At 45.9% G+C, this 19,097-nt stretch overlaps 1 protein-coding gene across 1 annotated transcript; it reads right to left on the reverse strand.

Moving 5' to 3' along the window:
• Positions 1 to 533: 533 nt before the first annotated feature.
• Positions 534 to 19,080, reverse strand: nrip2 (nuclear receptor interacting protein 2). The gene is made up of 6 exons (XM_035611573.2): positions 18,429 to 19,080; positions 7,617 to 7,931; positions 4,681 to 4,763; positions 4,189 to 4,295; positions 3,302 to 3,354; positions 534 to 2,633 (listed from the first exon to the last, which is right to left on the reverse strand). The coding sequence occupies exons 1-6, from the start codon at positions 18,582 to 18,584 to the stop codon at positions 2,514 to 2,516; spliced, it is 834 nt and encodes a 277-aa protein (XP_035467466.1). The 5' UTR covers positions 18,585 to 19,080; the 3' UTR covers positions 534 to 2,513.
• Between the last annotated feature and the right edge of the window lie 17 nt (positions 19,081 to 19,097).

Genomic DNA, 19,097 nt, shown 5'->3' on the forward strand with positions numbered 1-19,097 from the left:
GCCTTGAAACGATTATTATTATTATTAAAGAAGTTTATTAAACGAAGTTTATTAATACATTTTTCCAGTTGTCTGAGGTAATTAGCCCCTGACTATGATCCTCTGGAGGACGTGAAACCCGACTTGCTCTGACCGGACCGTCTCTAATCTCGTGGGACTGAGCCGGAGGGGCAGAACCGCGAGGGAGGGAATCTTCAACGGTCACAGGGGTCAAGTGACGAAGCCCCCTGGTGCTGTGGGAACATCTGCTTTCTCTGTTCTGACATGACGAGGTTTTCTTTATATAGCGAGATCATGTACCAGGGACGGGCACGTTCAGGAGTGTTTCTGCTATAGTGCGGACCATGGGAATCAGCGTGAGGTCCAGTAAAAACCGGCTGCTCCGTCCGTCTTCCAGCGGAGCCCTCCTCCCACCACCGAGTCCACCGAGTCACATTCTTCACCCAGACATTTATAACTGTCTGCCCTTCCATATAAGACTCCTCTGTGCCGCGTCAGTTCAATGTTAAAATCAACATGAATACAAGCGGAGCTATAGCCAGAATACACATTTTTATTAGGCAGAGAAAATACTGTTCAGAAGAAGGGAGACACCAAAAATATTTTTTTCTGTCATACATCGATTCCTGTCATGTGGCGCTAGGAAGGTCACTGGTCACATCAGAAGAGAAAAACGGACAGACAAACGATCGGCATACCTACGCGCGGACGACCGGCGTGAGGGATGCTGTAAAGCACAGTGAGTCAGGGGCGCGGCTCAGGTGTTGTTAAAGCAGAGAGCACGATGTCCTTCGCTGAGGCGGCGCTTGACCCTCCGCACTATGAAAACACGAGAGACGAGAGAGGGAGCGAGGCAGGTGGCACTGTAGTGGAGTGTGGGGGGGGGGGGGGCGTTCTTCAGCTCTCTCGTGGCGAAGCAAATTTAGCAAACATGAGGCGTCAAAGTGACTAATGTCGGCCAAAAGAGGAGCTCGGAGAGGGGCCTTGGCACGAAGCGCAGCCTCAGCTGAGTGATTAGAATCTCCTGAAAGAGGCAGCTGGGGTCGGTGCTTTGGGCAGCTTGTTCTCACCGGCTGAAGAAAGATCAAGTCTTTCTCCCCTTCCCTCCATGTGAATCCGGAGACATAACAAGGCAGAAAAAGACTCCTGTCTCACACACACACACACACACACACACACACACATCCAGCCCCCTTCGAGACGTCCGTTCCACGTGACACAATCAGACTTGTACACAAACATGCAGACTTGTACAAAGGCAGAACTTTACAAAGTCATGCAGATGGAATGTTTTCATGTTCCTGTCGCTGAGTGTGACTCATGTATGTTTTGGCTGGCCGGCCTGAAATCTTTTTCAGGGGGATTTTATCGAAACTACTGCAATTCAGTCTATACGTGTGCCCCGGGAAAATGTCACCACATCAGTCTCTCTGAGAGGGAAAGAGAAGAATACAAGGGGCTATTACAAAGAATTTTTTCCCCTCGCATCTCTTTTAAAATTCTAGATGAGCAACGCTTCCTGTTTCGTAAGGAGCAGAGGAAGTAGCCTGATTCACGCGCAGTTATACGAGACTTCCAAAAACATCAAGACTATTCGAAATTTCCTCGGAGCATCCTGAGTGTACCGCCACTTTTTAGATGGGTGATGTAATGTCGACTCTTAAAGGAATAGTTTTGACATTTTGGGGAAATAATACGCTTGTTCGTGTTCATGTTGGTTCTGAGAACATTGATCCCGCTTTCATAAATGACCGGTAAATATGAGCTTGCGTCCTTCAGCAAATATGGCTCTGCACCATGCACTAGATTTCCCTAATTAACACCTAATGTCTCCTTTATTTAAGATTGTGGAGCAGCTCAACTAGATTAGAAAAAGAAAAAGAGAAAGAAAAATTATATTTTTAGTATTGAGCGTGAAGTTTAAATAGTTGGCTAAAAGTAATACATAAAGTTTTGAAATTCCAAACAAGCGTGGATGTCCCAAGTATCCAAACTATTCCTTTAACCACATCCTAACTGAATGATTTAAGTTTACAATTAAAACTTTGGTCATTGACATTGACAAGTGAAACAAATTTACAGTCAAATCACAAAAAAAAGTCCACTTTGAATAACTATGACGGGGGTTTTTTCTCCCCGTTAAGAGAGCATCAGCGCACCTGAGCTCAACAGAGGAATGGTTTTTAATACATAGTATAATCATAAAGAATGATTAGACTCCCAGAGAATCGGACCGGCTCACAACTTCTCCCGCCGTCCGCTCCGTGAACTACACTAATTCAATATAAGAGATAATCATGGTGAGAGTCTTAATTCTAACAAATACAATGATGTAAACTCAAGAACAGCAGGCGGCGGCGGCGGCGGCGAATGCTCGTCCGTGCTCTGGCAGTGCGAGACACCGTCGTCGGCTGGTCCAGACGACCAACTTTTTAAAAAAACGGCGTCGCCCCGCCACGTCGCTGCGACCGGTCGGGATTCGAAGGAGGCGATCGCCGCCAGTCGGTCGGGCCTCACAGGTTCTCGTTGGTGTCGCGTTGGCACTGGCCGTCCGCCATCGACGGGGTCAGGAAGGGCAGCTCGTCGCCGCATCCCTGCAGCTTCAGGACCCGACTGCTCAGGTCCAGGCAGCACTGAGTCGGCACACACGGCGGGACAGAATCAGTACAATAGCTCTCAAGAGGAAGTGGGAATAAACTATTTTGCAGTCCCCTGTGTTACAACAACGTTTCAGTAAACGCCATGTTGCTGGTTTATGCCATCAAATTATAATCCGTTACTAAGTTGCGCATGAAAATTTAAAGTTAAAGCTCCAAGTGCTGGAGCTTTGGAGGGAAATGTTCATCGTTCATTTACGACATCCTTCAGGGCTAATTTCAACAAGAAGAAAGAATTAGAGCTCAGGTTCATTTCCAATTCTCCGCTCCCACTCCAATTAGCATTAGCATACGCAACAGCGGAATAAAAGAGAGAGAGAGAGAGAGCACACCACCTCCAGACTGCCAGATAGTCTCTTCAGGGCATTGAAATTGCATCGCTCTCGAATGTGCACATTTTCGAAATTTCACATCACAGGACGTCCTCGGTTCGTTCTGATCTGGGTTTTACCTGCACAGCGGGCGGCAGATAGAAAACAGCGCCGTGCCCAGCCAGATAACTCCACTTACGGTGCATCTATATCTAAGAATGTGTGCCTTGTGCTTCAATCACTTCCGCTGAAGCCATGTGACCTTTTTTTATGGGGGGGGCACATATCCCAAAAAATATGCATCAGAAGACTCAAAGCAAATGAGAAACTTACTTTGAGCTCCAGCAGAGTCTGAAGGCCGAGGCACAGCTCAAACGCCTCGTCCTCTGAGAGCGAGAGGAGAAAAAGAAGAAGGAAGAAAGATAAGAGCAGAGGGGAAAGGAAAGGGATAAACACAATTACATTACTGCTTTTACGAAAAAGCCGCCCCGACTCCCGTTCGTTAACACCCTCTTGGGAACCTACTCGCATCGGCTTCAAACCAGGCTAAGTCGACCGTGCAACCAAACGGATCCTTCTTGTGCAAATGAGGTCTGATCGACATTTGTACGCGTGAGGGCGGGTGGGGACTTTTGCCCCCCCCCCCCCCCGTCAAAGTGAGAGTTTTGGATCACAGTGAGAAATGAAATGTGCAACGAAAGGAGCCGGGCGCTGGGCACGGCGATTCAAATCAGTGTCATTAGTCACTATTAAGTCATTATTCACTGGTGAGGAGATTGAGGAGAAGGTCCTGGACACAAAGCGCAACATGAAATAATAGATTACTACTACATTTGTAGTTTTTAAAGTGAAACAACCCTCAACAGCCACATGATGGATTGCCGTGAAATTGGGCCATGAATATCCCTGTTGCCCGGACGATAAATCCTGATGACTTTTTTTTATAATCCCCTGATTTAAAGTTAGCGCCACCAGCAGGTCACAGTTTCCACTCACAGAGTGAAATGTCAAATCAAACCGTCATGCTGCAGCCAGACGATGAACACAACCGACGTCATGATCCTCCGTGGATTTGTGTGCAACGTCTTGCGATTGCCATTAAAATTAGAATGAGAGTCGATCCCCTCAGCTTCTCATTTAGTCCTATCGTTCGGCCAGAGTTCATCCAATGCTACAAAAGTCACTATACATTCCTACGGTTTGATTTAAATATTTGTTACCTTTGACATAGGCTGAACACTGGAGCTTCTGTCGGCCCAGCTGCAGCTGCAGACCCGTCACTGAGCTGCTCACCTCACACGATGAGCTGTCCTGGACGGGCACCAGTCTAATAACACACACACACACACACACACACACAAACAACCCCGATATATTCAATTTAGGGCAGGAAGGCAAAATGTCAGATCCTTTTCCCACTCCGACTCTGATCTTAAGTCTGAGCTTTATTTGGCATTTCAATGTTGCTTCTTTAAAGATAAAGGTGATTCCGGGGTCGAGACAAAAATCCGCCCTACGAGTTTGTAAGCCGTGATCGCTCAGGTTCTCCTTAAAGTCTTTTGGAACACTTCCCATCTATTTGTCTTTATACTTGTGGTCTTTACTCCTCTCGTTTTTTGGGGGTTCAGCATTTACCTTGGATTGATTCGTCTAAACGCTTTAGTAAAAGTACACGTGTGAAGGGGTTCGTGCCGTTCAAAGTGTTTCCTCACCCCAGCCTCTGGCAGCAGGAGGTGGAGATGTGGTTGTGTTGGCTGCCGGTGTTGATGGATGCCTTGACTTCAGCCTCGCAGCACTGTGGGGAAGACGGAGAGAGAAGAGGGGATGGGGGAGGAGGGGGTTGATGACACAGTGTGATTTTCCATTTCAGTCAGTGGCATCGCCGCACGTGAGGAAACTATCAGTCACTCGCGGCACATGAACACAACCGTGGGGAGCCCCTGGAAAAACCCAACGATCTCTGAGAAAACGGTCCAATTCAGCGGTTAACCAACTTTGGCACAAACGAAACAAACCTTCCCTAATGGCTGCTGGCGTTTTTTCCAAGCGAGTGTACTTGTGTTTGAGTCGAATGTTATTTTGTGTTCCTGACCTGATCTGCATTGATCCTGTGTTGGGAGTTTTAAATCGCTAACCGCTGCAGGCTGCACACTACACTAATCAAGTTAAAAATAAACCAACAGGGGTAATCTATAACAGATCACCAGTGGTTGGTTTATTGTTTTTGCTGATCTGTTAACTTCTTGTTGCTGACTCCAGCTCCCAACAGGATGATGATGATGATTCTTTAGTCACTTTGGTGCACTTTGATTTTTCAGAGTTAATGATCTACAATGCACCACTAGAGCATGAAATATATATATATATATATATATATATATATATATATATATATATTTTAATCTTTCCCTCAGGAGTTGGTACAGACCAAAACCAGAGATAACATTTATTAATCCCGAGAGATACGACTCCAATTTAATGAATAACATTGCTCCACAACCTTCTGGATGTGTGAATAGGCAACTGTTCATTGATGCGTTCATCGTGTTGGGCTCAGTGTTGTGTCTTAACTATTTCTCCCATCTTCTTTGTGCTAACCTAAGCTAACGATCTCTTTGAAGTGGCTTTACATTTAACGTATATACACCGGCTTAATCTTCGCATCTATCATTACCTTTCGTTTTAAAAATTCCGTTGTACAGTTTTACATGTGCAATGACAATACAATGACAAAAGCAATGACAAAAGCTTCTATTCTATTTTATTCTATTCTATACCTCTAGTTTAAAAAAAAAAAAGGAAATTAATATATTCTTCTTTTTTTATTTCCCGGGGATACACAACAGTTTATTACAGTCGTAATACAAACAGGCAATTCGTCCTAGTTTCCCTTGACTTGTTTTATTTCCTTTTTGCATCCCACAGTTGCTCTGCTGCCTGCAGGGCACGTCATGTCACAAAGACACATTTCAGCTATTGTGCAGCAGATTGTGGTGGTTTATGGGGAACCCTTGTCTGGAGCTGCCTCCTTTTTTTCTATTCAGCTTCCTCTTAGCTGATGCCATGCAACATGTGCACAAGGAGAAAATGTTTCTAGGGGACAACATATATATATACAGGAAGCATGTATGCTGCCATATGTATTCAGAACATATGCATGTGAGATATATCATCTCATCTATTACATCTCGCCTACTTTATGGTATTTTACTGTTATTTACTTCCAGGTAAACTGCGGGCCCGGCATAACACAGATGTTCTTGGAAATAACGTGTAGTTTAAATACAACTTATGCAGGTTTCAGCTTCTCAAATGTCAATATTTTCTCGTTGATATGGCTGAATGACTGGTATGCTTATGGTTTTGGACAAAGCAAGGCGACTGAAAGAGGATGGAAGAGGTGAGGGGAGGTTTCCACAATTTACTGACAGTTTATCGACCGAACCATAAATCGAAAGAATAATCAGCAGATTACACACTGCAAAGAGTTTCAAGGCGAGCACTGGACCTTGACTATACTCCTGTACAATAACACTCATGTTATAATCAGCCAGCTTTAACTGATTCAGTTTCATTTCAAAATATATATTAGACATGTTTTTTAACATCATGGATTAAGTGTTATCATGTGGGTCATTTTTGTTTGACATTTTCTCAAATTTAATGTCAGACTTTGATCTAATGTGCTATTTTTTTACTGTCTAGCGCCCATCCTGACTCCTGTAAGCACGTCTGTTCATCTTCTCCCCCCGTCAGCTCCCTCATAAATCAATACCTTGTCCACATGACCCGAGGATATTCCCCCCCCCCCCCTTTGGAAGTTTCCATGAGGCGTGTTTTGATCTTTCCTACTCTGCACCGACTGCGCCGAGCCCCCTTTGTCCTCACGGGCACTATACTGGCATATCAGCAGGGTCCACAAACCTGCCTCTTTTGTCTCAGTCTCTCTCTCCCTGAAGTTTAAAAATAGCAGCAGAATGAGTAACTGAGGAACACTTTGCATTTCAGTACGTTGATGATAAAACTCGGCATTGCACAATGAGTAATGGGGGGGAAAAACGCTGAATCTACAGTACTAGGATTCAGAAGTGCACCGCTAATTTTCAATACACTCAGTATTCACAGAGCTGGCCCTCACTTGATTGTCTTCCTGTTTCTTTTTCCTATTGTTCTTAAAATTGTATTGATGACTTTTAAGGCTCTACACAACCAAACCTATTCACGTCAAGGATTAACCAACTCCCTACGAGCCTGGGGGCGCCATCTTAGATCAGCTGATAGTGGTCCTCTGGTACTTCTAATTCTGGAATGATTTACCAACTGAGATGATCTGTTACTGATTTTAAATTCCTTCGTATAACGTTAACAACCATGGGCGTTTGAAGTATGTACCACATTATGCTTGTTAGCCCTGCAACCTGCATTTAATCCACTTGTGATCCATGTGTTCACGGACCATGTACGGAATAGTCACCATAACTCAGTTATTTGTGTTTCTGATCCAATGAGACATCATCTAGGTCCTGCCAAGCTTTGTAGTGGTGCTGTCTTTGTATCGCCTCTTGTTTTCAGTTTTTATGCAGCAGTGTCAAAGCATTGACCGTGGGTGGAGATTGACAGGCAGAGAACAATGAAAGTGTTTCGGTACCTTGCAGTGAACAACCAGCGCTGCGAGGAGCGCGGAGCTCCCCGTGCCCGCTGTCTTCTCCGCCGTCGGCCTGGCTCCGGCCTCGCTGCTGTCGTCCTCCTCGTCCGACCGTAGGCTCCTCTCGCTCTCCTCCAGAGACTCCCTCTCCTCCGTGGAGTCGTCGGCCGTGCTCTCGCTCCTCTCCTCGGCGTCGGCCGGTCCGTCCTTGGCGTCGGCCAGCGGGGAGCGGACCCTGTTGCTGATCTCCCGGGCCTCCCCCCGGAGCCGCGTGAGGTTCCCCTCCATCAGGCGACGCTGCACGATGCTGTGAGGTTGCTGGAGATGGGGGAGACGATAGGCGAGATATGAATGACAGATGTCAGTGGGAAATTGGAGATGGGTTCTGTCCAACAGTGTTTGGTAACGGCAGATGCTGGCAGAAATTCAGGGAGGATGCTTGTGCAATCCTTTTTCAAGAATAAATGGCTAAAATCTGATATTTTCAGGGTTTCAGATGTAGAGTTGTGGACTGTTGGTCAGAGACAACCAGACATGCGAAGGCCACCTTGGTCAGTTCACCTCGATCAGTGGACATTTCCTACTGCAACTGCACGCACATTCTTAGTAATCCAGTTCTTCAACGATAAGTTCAACTCTCCGAGGTGGCGACTGGTGTAAAGTCATTGCGTTGAAGGAAAGGCAACGTGTGCTTGGTTTTTGGGAAAACATAAATATTTAAAGTTGTATTATCCAAAAAGATAATGTCACTGATAGCTAGTGACAGACTGTGATCTAAGTTACATTTACTCAGAAAGAAAAAAAAGATATAGACGTCACCTTGTTAATGGAACATGTCATCTTAACTCTTGAGGCTTGTGATTATCTCCAGTCAGGAAATATTATCATACAGACAAGCAGTGGGAAAGTTTTCTTTACAGCTACACCATTTCAGACAATATCGATTCAAACGGGGGTTATGGCATTTTCTAACAATATGTATGTCGCAGTTTGTTTTTCTACTGTTTCAAAACAACATGTGGCGAACGACTGGCTCCTTTCCCTCTGGACCCTATGAAGAGTTAATCATATTTACGCTGCCTGTTCCTCCATAATCACATTGCCGCCCTACTAGTACAGAGTCTGCGTTCAGACAGAAAAGAGCAGGTCACCCAACACTGGCAGAGTCACTGCATTAATAAAACACAAAGCCTTCGCTTTTCATTTTCAAGGTCTCTCAAATGCTAAAACTATTTAAAACATATTATAATAATTTCTATCTCCCAGCACATCGGGTTGAACTATTCCTTGGTTTTGTCACATCTGGACTGTTTCCTTGTCATATCTTCATGCTCGGCAAACGAAGTAGACATAAATATATGAGATATGAGCAGCGTTTGTTTAGATGTGAAGTTGAGAGAGAGAGGCGGGTAAGAGAAATGGAGTTATACAGTATAGAAGCCAATGGAACAGATGCCCGACAGGGAGTTTATGTCATGACTTTGGCTCTGTACGATTTATGTCTTCAGCTAAATTAAATGGAAACCCCTCTCGTGAAGTGTCGGAACAACTTTTACCGGCCGACGCCGGCATCCGAGGAGCTATAAAGTCCCGGTTTTAAGTATCTTGGGCGATTGCCAGTCTCGTAAAGGAAATCCCCATCTGCCCACCTGTTGCTTTTCCTTTCCTAACACAATCAGCCGGTTTGTCTACCTACTTCACAGTGTTCCTGCTGCTGGAGAACACAAAGCTGCAGCGGTTGATCCTACTGTTACTGAAAGTGATGGCAGCGATTCTCACGGACTGGAGCTCTCTTCTTCATATTTGTAAATCTGTGCAGCGTGTTCTTGTGGGGACACTCCGAGCTTCTCGGCGAATGATAGTTTGGCGGCTGATTGCAGATCCGTGATTGATGTGTTTTTGAGATGACGCATTCTGGATGATAGCATTGTGTGATATCACAAAGGGGAATGGCTGATTAAAAACGCTGACCTTCCGCAGTCTATGAGGGAACTCCATCCAGCCGCTGCGATCGCTTAGCTTGCGACCCCCATTGAGACGAAGCATACGCCGACCGTCCCCCCCCACATTACTGCTCATTATATGATGTCCTGCTCTGTTAGACGTGCAACGCTAGATTCTGCTGATTCCTGCGCAGAATCAGAACGACGTCAAGGACGGATTTCATGGCCCGGCGAGCGAGAAGAAGCCAGGGAAAAAATATGGAGGGAGCAAAAACAAATAAGACAAGGGGCCCCAGAGACCCAGGCAGGTACAACCTTACAGTGGTAGTAATAACATCTCCTCATGCCCGGCCACGTCTGAGCGTCTGTGGCCTCGCTCTGTGTTATCCGTCGTTATGCCTCAACGGCGCCTCGTGCCACACGCCACTCTGTGCGTCCGAGGCTCAATCCAACACCTTCCGCAGATTGTCAAGGAGTCTTTTTATTTTTGGGAGCTGGTCGCTAGGTCAAAGAGCTTTTCTTTCTCTTCTGCAGCAGACAGTTCATACGCCTCTCTCGGGCGGCTGCTGCAAAACAACAGCGCTCCAAACTAGTAATCACCGCCCATGTCACCGAGTTCGATTTGGCCCATTTGTTCCGCTCCGAGCTTCCAGCTGTGGCTGGGTATAGTGCTTAGCCAAGTTATAAACAGACAGTGACGATGGCCTCTTCTCCTCTCCTCTTTACATCCCTCCTCCTCCTCCCCCCTTCATTTCCAACCATTGTCCTTTCCTCATCTATTTTCCTCTCTTTCCTGTCCTTGTCGTTGCTCACTTTCCTCCATTGCCTTTCATTTCTTCCTTTACTCGCCACCTTTCTTTTGTGTTTTGCTTTTCCTTTTCTTATCACTCCTCTCCCTCCGTCTCCTTCTGGCTTCCATTGCAATCGATAGAAGTCGGGGGGGTTTTCTTTGCTTCCTTTCATCGATTCAATTAATTTTCCACAACCGACCCCAAACCCTAAGATAAGACAAGAGTGATGCTAATCCTTCAAGGTAATCTTTTCCTCCACTCCCCCCTACCCCCACGTCACGAGCTCTCCACAAATCGGAGCATTCACATCGAGCTTCTCGACATTGGAACTAATCAAAATCCAATCAGCGGCTCCACTTTAGGTTTGACAACAGAAAAAATATTGTTTGCGTTCTTGACATTGGCCTCTCTGCATACCGTAACAGCTGACCTCCTTTTCCGCCCCGGCACTCACGGGATGAATTATTCATTTATTAACAGCATTACGCTCATTTCAGGAGGGGGTGGAGGGAGCGCGAACGGTGAGAGATCAGGGGCTTATTTGCGTCTACGAATCAGCAAAAGCATGGCAAATATTATTTTAACGTTGATGAAGTCTGGTGGCGTACCAGAGTTGTTTTATTCAGTAGGCATAGGGGATAAGACGGAGGGAAATGATGTAAAATTATGTCAACAGGTTGGAGAAGAGACACATGGGAGTTTGATTATGCATTCTGTCAGTGCGTGATCATCTCTCTCCTCTGCGCTCTCATCAAACGGCAGGGGAGCGAAATCTGATTGACAATGATGAACACAATGTAATTTCAGCCGTTATGTTTTTTTCCTCCCCCTGCGTCCTCCGAATGCCCCTAACTGCTCCTGGATCAGCTCCAGAGCAAATCATGTTAACAACAAGCTGTTAGCTGGTGGCATTAGGTGCTGGCGCATGTTTCCCCCCTGTGTTTTTACATTTCAGGGGTGAATAATCTTGCACTTGGTCTTTGGCAAAGTGAGAAGGCACGAGGCAGGAAAACACTGTGTGAGGTGAATTATGGTGAGATGGAGGCAATTGATGTACTTTGAAACCCCAACTGCTGCAATTTCCGTCACAAATCGGACAAACCTGAACACGTCCACCTCACACACATATATTTTTAGGGTCACACGTTGTCAGACATACGCTCGTGAGTTTGTTAAGTAGTCTGGAAAAGGTTCCTGGTTTGATCTCCAGCTCCTCCAAATTTCCCTTTGAGACTGTACATTTTAAAGCTCTGAGCGGTTGATAGACATCAAAAGTGTCATTAATTTGTGCATATAACATCCAAGGATCCCTTTCGAAACCACATTGCAGGACATTTTTCAGTTTTCGACAGTTGTCTCGTACATCCATGGGTAACCCTGCAAGCAGGAACTGCTAAAAACTAGTTCGGCATACTTTGCCCACGCTAAAAACAGACGCAAGGCATCATGGAAAATTTACTTAAAACTGGTTCTCTTTCGGCGTCGTTAAGCGAGATGGGCCCCACAGCGTCAGACTTTTGAAAACTCATTATGAACGTCACTCGCCACCAGCGTGGAAAGTCCCTTAATTCATGATCATGTGAAGCACGTCTCTTCCCTGGTGACAGATCTTTCGACACATCCCTCAGCACCGCATTCCACTATGTGCTTGTTAACAGGCCGAGAACACGCGTGTCGGCACTGGAACTAAATGAAGGGCGGCGGGCGGCCTTGTCCCACAACGCAACCTGCTGGCACACTCCTTTTTATTCTTTTTTTTTCTTTTTTTTTTAACTGTTGAAGCAGCTGTGGTGGAATTGGCATCACTGAGGTGTAATCTGTGTCTGCAGTTTTCACAGCATGCAGGTGATTTTTTGGATGATAACGTGTCTCCCGAGCATGTGATATATATATATATATATATATATCATACAGATATTGATGCAGCTGAAGAAAGAAAGCTTTCACTGCGGTTTATTTCGCTCAGCAGAGAATGAGGGGCATTGACTTAATGCAAACTAACTGCTGGAAATTGTTGCTGTTGTGGTCTTTTAGTTGTCGTACTTTTTTATTTTTCATGTTACAGTTGATACATTTCCATCGGAATTGATAGTTCTTTTCTTCTTCACTGTCTAATGTTAGTCCAGACAGAAGTGTTTGAACACGGCTGGTGGACGTCACTGTGTAAAAATAGAGCTGTTGCACTAAAATAGTTCTTTTCCAGATCCATTTTTTTTTATCATCTTTTTAGTTCAGTCCTGCACTCCTCTCATTGTCTCCTTACAGCAGAGGCAGACGAGCGAGCGCGGCGACAGAAATGTCACCGTGACCCTCGCCTCACCTTCCCGATCTGCGGCCCCTCGAGAGTCTCCCGCCGCAGACGGATCAGAGCTGTTGTTGTTGCTGAAAAGTATTTACGAGACGGACGTTGTTGGTTTTGTTCTTTTCATTGGAGTTGTGCGCCTTAAAAAAAAAAAAGATTGACTGATCCATAATAACACGTATTCATGCTTCGCGCTTCAAAAGAATATCAATTACGATGTCTCGTCTGGCAAAGTGGGTCAAGCTAAAACCTGGTCCTTTGTGTCCATTCATACTTTGTCTGTGGCTGATTTTGCTGATGTGATTCATCAACTAGTCCAGACCGGTCCTCTGTCAGTGGGACATAAAGACAACATTTAATGTGTGACGCCAACGCTCTTCATCCTCCTCCTCCTCCTCCTCCTCCTCCTCCTCCTCCTCCCTGTATTCCTCTGTACTTTTCCCTCTGTGAGGCAGATTAGAGGTTAATTGCCATGTGGACTAATTATCTGACTGCGACAGACCTGTCTCTCTCTCATCCAGCCGGTCACGTGGGCTTTGTAATGTTCTCCTTCTCATTCTGAGGGGATGTCCTATAGCCGCTGACTTCCTGTCGCAACCCCACAAGGAAGCACCGGCCGCTTCACATCTGCCGCCTGCCTTCCTCCCCACTTCCTCTTCATCCTCGTTTAACATCTCTCTCCTTTTGTTTCCTTGTCCGATGCTGAAGTCGTCCATGAAATACAATTCGCAGGTAAAACTCCAGCTTGCTCATTTGATGACGATGGAGGATATAGTTAATGATTTGATCCTATGATGAATCAATAATTGATTAATTATTCATCTGAAGATTTATTTTCATTCTCCAGTGTATATACCCTAATGTTTTCATCTAATTACATTAGTGCTGAAAACACTCTGGTTGACAAAGCCGGATTATGAAATTGATTTTCAAATTCCTTCTGACGCCGCATGAGCCGCACTTTATGTCGTTCCCCCCACAGACGTGTTTCCCAGTATCATTATGTGTTCCCCTCCTCTTCTGCTGTTGGGGTTGTGGTGGCCGTGTTTGCCGGGTATTTTTAGCCTCCCGTCTTCCTACACAGCACCGAGGCAGCAGCCGAGCGAGTGTTGCCGCCCCATCCACAGCTCCAGATGACACAGAGGTTCACGCTAACCAACCCCGCTCCGATAACGAAGCCTGCATCTGAACCGATTTAACACGGTTGGCTTTGGAGGGAGGAGGCAAAATCTCGAGGGGGGACGACAATCGCAGCCGCGGTGCGTTGTCGTGTTTGCTCTTCACTTTGAAGTGCTACTTTGCCGCCTGGGGGGGAAAATGAAACAACTGTGCTCGGCGAGTGAATCAGGATGCATACGAGTATAAGAACCTGTTCCAGGATTAGACACACTGTGTGCACCGTCTGCTCTTACACATTCAGGACTGTTTTTTGAGAGGACAGGAGATCCAGCAAGTCCAGAAAATCCACGTTCGAGGAGAGCGTAGCCGCTTATCCATGTCTCGGATGTGTCTTTTAAATGTCTAACCAATGGCTTGGCATTGGACATAATGTTCTGCAACCACAAATTGAAGTCCGGTTTAATGCACCGCTCACGTTTTTCCTCCTACGCCACACAGTTCTACCTTCATGCCCAGTTCTGTAGCTTTTGATCATCCTCAGAAGTACCTGGAGACTCCAGTCTCTTGATTAGACAGGCCTTCACTCACTCACACAGACACACACACACACACACACAGGTTTCTGACTCACTCATCTGTAAGAGAGGGACATGAGCAAATGAACAGCTGAGCTGCAGGGAGCAGCAGAAGAAGAAGGAGGAGGCAGGCGAGGTGTGTGCAACGAAATTAGACCAGGAGGAACATTTTGGAGGACACTGGGTTTTTTTTTTTGTTGAGGCTCACAGTAACAATTTTTTGTTTTGCAATATTTCTCTGGATTTTAATTTTGCTCGTGACAGAAAATCCTTGAGGTCTGTACTTATAAGCTGATATATCATCCACATTTGCCAATTATCGACCAGACTTTCAGTTCTATATTTCCTTTTGATAAAAATAACCATAATGACATAAGCTGCCGCAAGAGGGACAATACTTCAGAAGGGTTTGGTTTTCCAAAGATACAAAATGCAGATTTGCCTGCCATTATATGAGTTTGTTAATGCGTTTATCCTTCACATTTTGGGCATTATAACACTTGCTGCTTACGAAACCTCTTCATTTGAACTTCCCTCAGCTTGGAAAGTCACCATGTTGAGTGTTCACAGTGGAAAAACAGTGAAGTTACGCAACAGCCCCTCGGTCCATGCTGAGCTCAGGTGTTAGCGTAACTGGGCCTCAGATGTTTCCGACTCCATCATCCAGACTCACGGACGCACGCTGTCTACTCCAGTTCTCTCCAGTCGACTTTGTCTTCTTCGCCCGTGTATGTACTCAAAGCGCTGCGCTGCATTGTGTTATATAAAAGAGCGGCACTGAAAACCAATGCATCCTCCCTGACCCCCATCTCCCGCCGTCTCCCTCCTTCCCCTCCATCGCTCTCTGGCGTTAGAGCCGTGGATTTTCTGCCCTTTTCATGCTCACTGCATCGCTCACTCTGCAGCACAACATGGCCGGGCTGAGGCGGCTGCTGCTGCTGCTGCTGCTGATGATGATGATGATGATGATGATGATGATGATGATGATGATGAGAGGGAGAGGACCTCGGGCTAAAAGAGCAGCAAAACAAATTCACTCTTACATAATGTGGCGCCGCGCTTTGTGAATCGCACACTGGACAGAACAGTCCAGCCAGCAGAATTCAGGAGGGAGAAAGACAAGGTTGTAGGTTGCTGTGAGTGGATTGTGTTCTCTTCATTATGCACTGAGAGCAGGGTCTAGCAGCGGACTTGTTATTTGGATATTTAAAGGAGTAGTTCAGCATTTTGGGGATTTATGCTTAAGGCGTTTCTTGCCAAGAATTAGCCAGATAGATACAACTCTCATGTGTCATCTCACTTACCAACCCCCTTTAAAGGTGACGAATTAACATGTTTCACCTCGTTTGTTGAATCTGTATATGAATTTACATAGGTAAATATCTCTTGACAAATAACAGTTCACTAACCTGCTCTGCTCACATTACAGAAAGTCAAGACACCAAAATAATGAAGCACGTAACTTTTTTTTTTTGCATTTCTCTTAATGTACCAATTAATAGAGTAGCGGTTTATTTATTTAGTGACCGTCGAGGTAACCGTCTGCCAAATGGTGTTGATCTTCTCCTTTAACTCTCAGCAAAAAAAAGTGAATAGGTGTATTACTCAATACCATTAGATGGAGCTGCAGCTTGTTGTTGTTTTCAAATTTAAAAAAACTAATAATATTGTCCCCTTTTTTTAGAAAATGAAGTTGACGGTTTTTGTCCCTTTAAATTAAAAAACATTTGAATCTAGGCTTCGTCCAGCAATGAATCGTTTATATAAAAATGATAATTCGCTGTTAAAGATCAATGTCTGGACTTTAAGGTTTGACCTTTGCATATGGAGGCCACAAGCCGAGACGGATGTGGAGTCGGACCAACAGGACGTTTGTATGCGTGCCGCGTCGGAGTCACATGGCTTTTCTTGTCCTACAGTCCGTCCATGTCTATTCAGAGTCTGCGAGTGAAGTTGCCGCCTGTCTGCAGAGAGAAGATACAGACGCGGCAGCAATTTCCACTCTCAAGCTTCCTCAAGCTATTATGACACCGAAAAATAGCACTTGTTACAGACGGCACGGAAATTGCACCGCTCTCCCTGTGGCCGCATCTGCGCCACGTATTTTTCTGTTTATAACTCTCGAGACGAGCCTCGTTCTGTTCTTTCATTCCTCCCAGGCTGCAGGAGATATCCAAAAACATTAAGCTCCTCGAATTTAATAGAAAATTCGGGGAAATCGTATCATGACTTGCTTTATTGTGTTTCAGATGCGTGCCAACATTCGGCTAATCTGTTTTCGCCGGAGAGACTCGCAGGCATTGTGAGTCTCTAGTGAAGTCTACCGTCTAGCTATCGGCTTTGATTTAGGTAAAGCTTAACGACAGTCTGCTCAGAATGACAATGCTAACATGCGCTGCTTACATCTAACTGTCTCTTTAATGGAACGTGCAGCCAGGGGCGTAGCACCAAATTCTGGGCCCCGTACATGAGCAGGCCCCCCCGCAGCTATGATGCTGATCAACTTATGATACTGTGTGTGCAAAGTCAAGGAAATGTCGGAAAGACTTCCCAAAACACGACGAATTCTGTGCACAAATAGAGAAGGAGAGAACATTTTGGACTTGACAACGGCACTAGATGCAAAATGGCTCAGTCGACAGACCGGGTGGATTATTAGCTTGGCTGTAAAAAAAACCAAAAATAAAAATTGGTATGCATGAAGGAGGGAAGACAGACAGGAGAGAACATATCTATCATTGGATTAATTCGAAATGTAAGTCCATGAAAGAAGAAGAAGAAGAAGAAGAGCGGGGGGGGGGGGGTTCTTGGAGAGCTCAGGGGAATCTGGGAGGCTGCCATCGGAAACCCAGAACTGTGTCGGGCGGAGCAATGAATCGTGGACATTTTGACGGGGGAGTTTCCTCCACGGTGTTGATACAGATTGGTGGCGCGGGTTCGGGGAGGAAGGGGAAGGTGCAAGAGGTTTGGACGTGTCCCACTCAACATGCAGGTTGGTCTTCCCATCCTTCAATTTCTGAATCCTCCTGCACAGTGAGGTGTTGGTGTTCCCTCCTCTGTGAGCAGAGAGCAGCGCTCTGAATCTTTCATGATCCTTTCGGCCACAAATGATTCCCGTTTCATGACACACAGTACAGTACATACAGCAGAACAATGCATTGGCACTTAAAGCCAATTGGTGGTTGTACACCTGCCCCAAGTTTCTGCAGTGTGGATGATTTTCTTTTCTTTTTTTATATAATAATAATTTATTTAATATTTTTGGATTTGTGGCTGTTCGCCAGACAAAACAAAGACACGCAAAGACGTCACGTCTTAGAGTGGGTGAAACCAGGCACGGACACGTTCGGGGCTGCGATAATTGTCGGAACATTAAACAGCAACAAGTCATTTTTTTCAAGTCAAATCCAAAATGTTCTCTGGTTCCAGCCTCTCGGATGTGATGACTTCCTGTTTTATCTCGGCCGTATCTGACAGCTGACTGAACAGCTGTTTGGGGATAACTGGCAGATTGATCGATAGTGAAACTATAATCATCAGTTTCCTGTTCTGGGGTTTGTGTTAAAGCGATTAAAGGGCAACTTCGCCGACGTCACACATCACACAAGTCACACACTCTAGTCACCTGTTTACAGGTGCTGGAGGGCCCTCGTCGTGCATGTGTGGGGAAAAAGTCCTCATCGCGTTGGAGCCATGTCCTCACGTGATGTCACGTGAGTCAGCGCTGGTTGCGTCTGAAGACTACCAGTATGAAAAAATATATATTTTTCAAAACCTTTGTCTGCTGCTCGACTAGACACCGACACCTGAATTTCCCATCAAACGGCTCAGCGGTGAATTGTGGGTAATGTAGGCTTCAGGGTTTTGACATAAAGACGAAGAATGGGTGGAATTATGAAAAGATGATGCCTCTGGTGTCTATCTCAAGTTTGACAATATCACTAACCACCTTCTACTATTTCTCTCAGATGTTGTCAGACATGCCACTACAATCTGAAACCTTCTTCCACTTGAACTCAACCTTTACCAACTGCCTCAACTCTCAAGTCAATGATGAACCCGATCGGCCGTCCGGTCCCACTCACCAGGTCTTTGGACGTGCCCAGTCTCTTGAGCCCGTCCAGGGGCAGGAGGTCGGCCGAGTCCTTGTGCGAGAACTGGGTGGCCTGCTTCAGACGCCTCTGCTGGTGCAGGATGGCTTTGTCCCGGATGGCGAGCTCGCCCTTCTTCGCCTCGCTCATGGCTCACTCAAGCAGGATGCTCTGGTGCTGTGCACGCCGGAAGCCCGGAGAGTATAACCTCACACCAGCAGCAGCAGCAGCAGCAGCAGCAGCGGAGGTGGTGGGAGCTCCCCGCACACAGCAAGAGGCAGAGAGGAGGAGAAAACCCCAGAAAGGTCCTTTATAAGATCCTTTGCAAAAGCAGAAACCTGCGAATGTTCCAAAATCTTCCACCCTGTTTGGCCCTCTCTGAAAAGGCTGCTGTCTTTCCCTCTGGCTCTCTCTTCCTCTCTCTCTCTCTCTCTCTCTCTCTCTCTCTCTCTCTCTCCCTCTCTGTTTGTTTGTTTGTTTGTAGTCCTTTGCAGCTTTAGGATCTATTGCCGTCGCCCGGATGCTCCTCTCACGCAGACGTACATCTTCAACGTCAAGATCCGCTCTGTCTTCCTACAGAGGCTGTGGTGGGGGAGAGTGTGACAGAGTGTGTGTGTTCCCCTCCCCTCAGTGCTGTCTGTCCTTCTCTCTCTCTCTCTCTCT

The sequence above is a fragment of the Scophthalmus maximus genome, chromosome 12 (genome assembly GCF_022379125.1).
Source record: "Scophthalmus maximus strain ysfricsl-2021 chromosome 12, ASM2237912v1, whole genome shotgun sequence".
In the NCBI taxonomy this organism is placed as follows: Eukaryota; Metazoa; Chordata; class Actinopteri; order Pleuronectiformes; family Scophthalmidae; genus Scophthalmus; species Scophthalmus maximus.